The sequence below is a fragment of the Beta vulgaris genome, chromosome 9, assembly GCF_026745355.1.
Source record: "Beta vulgaris subsp. vulgaris cultivar EL10 chromosome 9, EL10.2, whole genome shotgun sequence".
Taxonomy (NCBI): domain Eukaryota; kingdom Viridiplantae; phylum Streptophyta; class Magnoliopsida; order Caryophyllales; family Amaranthaceae; genus Beta; species Beta vulgaris.
In genome coordinates this window covers 38,960,425-38,968,934 of record NC_079210.1, presented here as the reverse complement: position 1 = coordinate 38,968,934, position 8,510 = coordinate 38,960,425, and the positions used below count along the sequence as shown (strand labels likewise).

At 33.0% G+C, this 8,510-nt stretch overlaps 1 protein-coding gene across 1 annotated transcript; it reads right to left on the bottom strand.

The window, feature by feature from the left end:
- Positions 1–2,893: 2,893 nt before the first annotated feature.
- On the bottom strand, positions 2,894–8,136 carry LOC104903730 (expansin-like A3). Its single transcript, XM_010691840.4, has 5 exons — positions 7,808–8,136; positions 7,552–7,661; positions 5,082–5,266; positions 3,462–3,594; positions 2,894–3,256 (listed from the first exon to the last, which is right to left on the bottom strand). The coding sequence occupies exons 1-5, from the start codon at positions 7,920–7,922 to the stop codon at positions 3,014–3,016; spliced, it is 786 nt and encodes a 261-aa protein (XP_010690142.2). The 5' UTR covers positions 7,923–8,136; the 3' UTR covers positions 2,894–3,013.
- Positions 8,137–8,510: the final 374 nt, after the last annotated feature.

Genomic DNA, 8,510 nt, shown 5'->3' with positions numbered 1-8,510 from the left:
GTAGATAAATTATTGTTTTGTTGTAGCATATTCAACTTGTAGGTTTATCTTTTTAATGTTTTATCATTTGCAGTATTTTGGCGGAGTTACAACTGAATTTTCTCAAAATAAGCTTGATGAACTCAGAGACTTGTGGATCAAATATGTGGATGAATATAAATAAATGGATGAAGAAGAATCGAAAGATAATTACCATTTTAATTAGGATGTGTGTATTTTCTTTTTGAGCGGATTAGGGAGGTGCTTCTATTTTTGTGCACATGAATTGAAAGAAACAGGCCTAGGTGCTCTATTATTTTTTTATAACTTAGTTGAATTTTTGGAATCTTTTAAACATTATATTGATATACATGTGATTTTGTAGTGAATGATATTGAATGAATGAAAAGGTATTCCAATTTTAAAGTCATTTGAATTTTCCCAATACAAGTGCCTAGATGTTTGATGTGTCGTATCTTTATAAAGGTTTTAGTTGCATTTAGGTTGCATTCTAGGAGCATTTAGGTGCATTGTAGTTCATAATTGCGTGCTTTTACTTAATATGCGAAATATTACTCCTCTTGTGTGTTTTCGGTATTCTTTGATAAATTTTAGCTATCGAGCACATAATTGGAGTATTATTGGAGATGCTTGAGCATTTAGGAGCAATTGGAAGCAAGCTACATTAATAAGGATCATTTTGGATGTAATTGAATGGAAATTGGAGCTAAGTTGGAGTTGAGATTCATTGATAGAATTGTGGAAATCGAGTCATGTTCACTCTTTATCCATAACTTCTGACTTAATTCTCATATTGGTCTGATTTTAGTGGTGTTGGAAAGTAGGCTTGAAGAGCTTTCCAACGATAGGTCGCACGGCCCAAGGCGAGTTGTATTTTGAGAGATATGGGGTTTGAAAGTTGGCCCAGTCTGCCAGAAACTTCTGACGCGCACGCGATTCTAATGATTTCGGCCATTTAATGATTTTTTGGCTTCCTTATCTTCTAATTTGGTTCCATACTAGTTTTAGGAGTTAGAACTCTATATTGGAGGTTTTCTAATTAGAATAGGACATCTAATTACTCGCTTTTCAATATCACGTTATTTTCCTCTCTAGTTTTATGCCCTAGTTTATTTCCTATTGCTACTTTGGAGATTCAAGATTCAAGCTTTCATATTCATCTTCCACTCAATCAAGTTTTATTCTCTCATCTCTTCTTCTTCTTATTTTATTTATGTTTTCCATTATGTTTATTGCTTTTATTGCCATGATTAGAGAGTAGTCTTTTTATCTAGGATTGAGTTGAGCCCTAGTATGAATTGATCATGTAAATTCTTCTCTAATTCTCATGTTATTGAATAATATGTTTAGGGTTTGACAAGATTGTTGTTATTGTCAATTGTGCATCTTGATTTAGCCCTAGTTTTATATTATCAACGAAAGTTGGAGTTAGAATTAGGAATATTTGTTCGATGCTAATTGTTATTTTATTAATTGAGTTCATCAACGAAAGTTGGGTCTTAATATAGATAATCTTGTTATTGATTTGAATTCTCCCATGAAAATAGGTGAGAACTAGAATTGGAAATTATTTGACATTGGTTCTTAATGCTTCTGATTATGTGTGTAAGCCATGAAAATAGGAGAGACATGCATGTTAGTTAGGCCATTTACTATCACGAAAGTGAGTTCTAGGTATTGAGGAATGACCGAGTATTAGTTTCGGTTCGCAGTTGTGCTTTATTAATGAGTCATAAGGGAATGTCAATCTCGCCTAAGCTATAACTGGATAATTGGAATGTGAGTTATGGTTTGATCAATTCATATTAGTGGTGGTGCTTAATCTTAGTGCTTTAATTATCGTATTCATATACTTTACTTTATTTTGTCATTAGTTTTGCCTTTAGTTTATAGATTATTCCTCATTTCTGGATTGTGTAACTATTTTGTAATCTAAAATCAAGTAGTGGTTAATCTTGCACTTCCCTTAGTTTGACACGTATGTGCTACAACACCGTACACTTGCGGTATTAAAATAAAACACTAACAATGTTCCATATATATGTAAATTAGGAGCAGGTGAAACGGATTGGAGAAGAGCGCATATAATAATATTGAAGTATTGTTATTGTAGTTTTTTTTTTAAAAAAAAAAAAAAAAAAAGTTAAAGAGACCACCTTTTCCTTTCAGGTGGTGTTTTAAGGAATGATTAAAAAGACCACTTACATATTAAAGATGATTTCTTTGTAAGATAAAAAAGACTCTGTAAAATGTGGCGCCTTATCCTTCCTTTTTTTTTCCCCTATTTAAATTCATAAATAACCACTTATTCACTTTTCTCATCCATTTCACATGTGCATAAACCACTAACTAACTCCACTAGCATTATGGAATTTAAGTTTGTTAGTATTAATATTCCACAACATTAGAATTAATCAAAATAATATAATTATGTAATGATTCGAATAAACAAATAATTAGTTTAAATAACTTAATTTGGTTAAACTCATAACCAATTATCCATAAGTCATCAATAAGTCAATTGTTTCAAAATAAAATAAATCTAATCTATACTATTATAATTCGAAGACATAAAATTAAATCTAAGAGAAAATAAAACTAACTTAGATAATAATTAACTAGAACAAAAACTACATTATTTATCACCATCAAAATAGTGAATACAACAAAAGGAACACAAAACTGCCAAAGTTTTCATTCGAACAAGTCTAGACTACAAGCATGAAGGAACTTCAACCTCACAGCTTTTTGCTTTGCCAAAACATACAAGGTATACCTAATATATATTTCTATACTTCCTCCATTTTGAAATAAACATAGCATATGAGAAAGGCACAAAAGCCAAGAAAAAGATAGACAAAGAGGAAATAAAAAGAGCGAGGGACTCATGAGATGAAGTAAGAGAAATAGAACTCAATGTCAAATAAACTAATGTTGCATTTATTTTGAAACTTCTGAAAATAAGTGTTATACTTATTTTAGAATGGAGCAATTACAAAATCGACTTGATCACTTATACCCAGGGACAAGGATCAGGACAAGTATCGACTAAAGAGATGTTATCGATTTGAACGGTAGAGTTGTATATGACACCAGGCGTCCAGTTTGCTGGTAGAACTTCATTAACATAGAAGTGTTGCGCATCATAACCCGAGTAGATAATAAACCTGAACATCAATTTTCCATTTGGAGCTTTGTTCGTGTCCCACACAGCCCCATAGTTCCGGCTCATGGATATCCAGCTTGGATTATCAACCTTTATGTCAACCATGAAGATATAGCCAAACAAAGGAAAATGGTCATTAGACAGTTATTTCACCATCATTTACTTGCAAATAACTAATTGTCATAATTAGTTGCCACATTGTAAAGTAATTTGAATCACAATGCGACTATTTTTTTAGACGGAGGGAGTAATTTTTAAATTATCTTGAATTATGAAATATAAAGATATTACTCACCGAGGCTACTTCAACCCCAACAATAGTTGTTAGACCACCTTGATAGAGAATTTTGATTGCCAAATGGTTTGGATAGTGGCTGAATTTTTCCACTTGGAGAGCCAAATTTTGACGTTTGTAAACACAAGGCGTCCTAGCACAAATACAGCACATAATGTTAATATAAGTGCCTAATTAAGTAATTATAGCCATTTTTTTGTTGTCTAGTAGTGGAAATTGATCATCCTGAGAAAAGTAAACTTCAAAATCTTATTCCCTACATTTTTAAATGATAGGTAACATTTACCTTTATTGTTCCAACTTAATCAACTTATCAAATTTATCACAATATACATTGACTTATGAGAAATTTTAGTATTATTATTAGAAGCTTCAAGTAAAATAATTATATAATATTATCATTTTGTTGTTTATCTTATAATATATTAAGAAAAACTTGTGATCAAAGTGAATAATACTTGACCATCCATGTTAAATGTTGTCTATATATTACTTTCTCCATCTTTTAAAGGTTACAAAGTTACAACAATTTAACTTACACACATATTGATTCGTCATATCTTTATCTATTTATCAGTTGTAAATTGAATAAAAATTGATATATTGTAAAAATTCGCATTAAAATAAATCCAACATCTTTATAAGTACTTAATTTTGGCGATATATATAGTAGTCAAAAATTTCCAAATCAAAATTGTTATACTTCCTCTGTAACAAAATAGATGTTACGTACACTTTCAAAAACACACTTTTTCCAGTCATTTTGAAAAGGAGTGAGATAGAGACAAAAGACCCGGACATGGGTCGGATCTGTTCACGGGCTTCAGGCACCGATGGGTCGTGCCATGTCGGGCTTGAAATCTTCAAAGTTTGTCCATGGCTTGGCCCAGGCCCACGGGCTTGACCCGTGTTCTAGGTTATTTTTTTATTTTTTGCCAATTTTAGACTAAAAAACCAAAAAAAAAAGGGAATTCGGCTTGCGGGCTCGTGCCAGGATGGACTTGAAATAAAATCTCTTGATTGTGGCAGGCCCCACGTAGCGGACAACGGGTCGGGTCTTCAGCAGGCTCGTGTCGGGCCGAGCTAGCCCGCGTGCTGGCCCGACCCATGAACAATGAAAAAAGGGGACCCTTGTGATAGGATAGAGATAAAGAGATTGTTATCTAAAAATGAAGTGTAACATTTATTTTGTTACAACCATATTTAGAAAGTGTAAGATCTATTTTATTACGAAGGAAGTAAGAATAATGCAAAAGTCAAAAAATTGTAACTTTTTAAATGAGAGGAAATATTTTTGAAATGAAGGGAGCAATTTAGTGCGTTCTCTTATTATCTTACACCACAAAACATGTTTATATCTAAGCATGAATTAAATTTAGCTACTTTTATATGAACCTATAGCTAGATCTCAAAATTAAGGAAAATGATATACATAGCCCTTAGGGTTAATGTATAAGAAACTTAAAATAGAAATAAAAACTTAAATCAAGCATTTATTACTTCAAATGATGTATAATTTTGTCTTGAATTTTTTAACTGTTTTCATTTCAAGACATGTATTTAATACTCATCCTTAATCCTAAGGACTACATATAACATTAAAGATCGAATTTACATTACCTCGTGTACTCAACATCCGCAATCCCAAGCTGTACGAGCTGTTTGTCCTTCCCAGGTAAAGCCATTGCCCTAAACGCTTTGATGCTTAGCACAAAATCTGTAGTGTACGCTTTATCACTGTGAAGATCCGTCAACACTATAGTGGCCCCTTTTTTATTGCAGAGATTACTGTTCTTGCATCTTATCTGCATGCCATAATTAATGAAATGACTCCAATTAATTAACCACTTTGATATATACCCGTAAAATGTATGAGTAGTTTTTTGAAGGGGATCCATTAGTGAATTAATTAAGGAGTGGACAATGACTCAATGAGTCCATAATACATATGGAGCTACTTTTGATGGACACTGATTCTCCCATCGTTTGCTCAAAATCATGGTGCAGAAATTTAGTATTTTAATTAGGACAACAGTATATATGCATTATAGCCTTATAGGAACCATGCCTCTTATGTAGTTTTATAGAGAATCGAGGAGAACCCCTCCGATATATTGACAAAGTCCTTGCCAACCATTAGTTCACTTTCTTTTATAAAAAAAAGTTCACTTTGTGTGTGAATTTGGTCAGTCTTTCCTCTTGTTTGTTGTAGGTCCCAATGGGGAAGAATCTTAAAGTTGTTTGGAGCGTTTATGTTCTTTGAATTGTTTGGAGAAATACAAGTCAAGATGGAAAATTGTAATGTATGCCTTGCAATTTGAGAAGAAAAAAGATGTGAGAAGAAGAATTTGTGGTCGAGCCTAGTTGTCCGGCCAAACGTGGTGGTAGCCCGGGCTAGCAGTCCAGCCCGATCGGGCTATTTCTTGAGCTCCCGAACTCTCTAGAAATTTGGGCACGGCAGGATCTATGAGCGCTCGGGCTCTCTAGAAATTTGAGCGAGGCAAGATCTTGAGGATTTTTTACCCTTGGAGGGCGAGTCGTCTGCCCGATCGGGTGTTTTAAACTTGTTTCCTGCGTTACGTGATTTTAATCGATTTATTCCAGATTTGTTTGGTTTTGTTTTACGTTTCTTTGTAAACTTTAACAGGTCATACATAAGACCTCCTAAAGTAATTTGAAACGCTAAGAGCATGTATAATGGGTGTGTGAGCTTTTGTTGATCTTTGTATTTTTTTTTTCATTCTCTCTCTTTTCCTCCTTACACCTCATAGTCCATTAACTTCACACCAACTCATCCTTTTTTTACGATAATGGGTAAGGTAGTCCTACTTCACGTTTCTATCTATGTCTCTTATTTTTGCTATAGTCCATCATATACTATATCTTTTCTATCCCAAATATTTTTTTTCTTATATTGAATTAATAATTTGTATTCATGTTTTAATTAGTGATATATTAATCATTTTATATACCTTTTAATAATGTTAGGTAGGAGAAAGTGCTTAGGAAGAAAAGTAGGTTGGGAAAGAATATAGTAAAATATATCAAATTTGGGCTCACTTTATAGATTGAAAAATTAGGGTTATGATATATGCAGTCCTTATGGTTGCATATAAGATATAAATACATTCCTTAAAGTGGAAATTAGTTGTAAATTTTTGCATTAATCTATGTAATAAATGATAATTTAATGCTTGTTTTTTTCATTTTTAACGTCTTATATGCAGTTTTTAGCTTTTCCCAAAAAATTATAGTTGTAAATGTAATTTTTTAAAAAAATTATAAGTTGATTTTTTTTATTTACTACAAAACAAAAAAAAAAACAATCTTTTACAAAACAAAAAATAACAATAAAGCAATATTGTACATATGACATCACGCCTTTCGTTGCTATGCAGGTCATCAAAGGCCTAGTTGGTCTAGTAGTCCGGCCTAACCAGCTCCAAGGGTCAATTACTCTAATAGTAAAACCAAGTAAAGCTAGCTTTAGTTTTTACTAGACTAACCAAAATCCAGCAAATTGCTCATGCTCTGAGATTTATTCAAGCCACAAAAACTAGAAGAACTCTTTTTCTCTCTCGTCCTCCTCTTTTTTCATCTTCATTGTTATTCCTTTATTAGAGAGACTATAAGAAAGCTCCAAGATTTTAGTTTTAGTTGATGTTGTGCAAGATTGACCAAACCACGTTAATTCCCATGTCATCAATTTTTTTTGTTTCTCTTCTCATTTAAAGTTTTGAAGTTTGCATTTATTACGGGTGAAATTAGTTAGTAAACTCTAGGTACGCTTTATGATATTAAATGACTAACTATGCAAGTTTACTAAATGGTGGAGTGGAGGTGGATTTGGGGATATACTATTCGCTCGTGGATATATATGAATGTTGTATGTGTGTGGTAGATGAGCTATTTTCTGCCTTTGCTTCGCCCCCGTTGCTATTAATGCTATACTACTGATAACCATGTCTATCCAATGGTAAATCAGACATAAACAATTGATTAGAAAAAGTGGCAAACAAGTGATACACAAATAGTGAGATAGAAATGATTGTTGGATTCAGAGGAGAACTAAAAGAGACATACACAATACCTGAAAACAACCACCACAGCCTTCACCGCTTTTAAAAAGGGTATCACCAGCAGCAGCAACATGTCCACCATAGAATTTCAGAGCTAAAGGACCATACCCACAAGCTCCAGCTGCATTCAAACATCATAGTGAAAATTAGTCACTAAGCTACTATATTTTTTACCAATATATACTCTGCTTCATTGAAATTTTAACCCAAGTTTAATTGAAAATCATTCAATTCTTGTACAGATCAAACAATTATAAGAAAGCTTACATATAAGGCCAGAAGATTGAGCAAAGTAAGCAGCCTTTGAATGCTTGGTGCAATTGAAACAAGCAGCAGAAGCAGATGAGAAAAACAAAAAGATGAAGAAAACAAAAGGAGCCATTTTTGTTTGATTTGTTTTTGGTTAAATCAGTATTTTGTGATACTGTTTCATACATATATATAGAAAAAGAGAATAGTGGAGATCACACCCTAATTAACACTTCATATGAATGACTTAATTATGATAATTAGAGCACGTGCTAGGTGCAGGCTGCAGGGGACATAACTTGTGATTATAATGACGAATCACTTGGTTTATTCATACTCTCATTAATGTGAACTGTCTTCAAGGAGGAAAGTGAAGAAGCAGTTTCGCAGAAAAGTCATAATAAAATGATTAAATTTACATACACGAGGATAATAAGTAGACTATATTATAAGGACATAATATTAGGATCGGTGGTCATTGCCTCACATCTAGATGACTAGATTGGGTATTTGGGTGTGAAGACCCCTCATAAAGCTTCAGCAGGGTCCAGTACTCCAGTCCTAGCAGTCCAACTTTGCGTTTCATATATTTTTAAAAGGACTCTTGTCAGATTTTGAGTAGGATTTTTAAAGTGGCTCTTGTCAGATATGTTGACAATTTGGGCTTATCTGATCCACAATTGGACTGGATCAGTCGGGTTTGGAGCAGCTCAACGGATAC

Bases quoted from the DNA above. Each gene is read 5' to 3' on its own strand.
- LOC104903730 (XM_010691840.4), bottom strand. From the start codon at position 7,922: ATGGCTCCTTTTGTTTTCTTCATCTTTTTGTTTTTCTCATCTGCTTCT. The intron at 7,662-7,807 runs GTAAGCTTTCTT...GTTTGAATGCAG, and splicing joins TCAATCTTCTGGCCTTATAT to CTGGAGCTTGTGGGTATGGT. The intron at 3,595-5,081 runs GTAATGTAAATT...TATTTGTGCTAG, and splicing joins GCGGATGTTGAGTACACGAG to GACGCCTTGTGTTTACAAAC.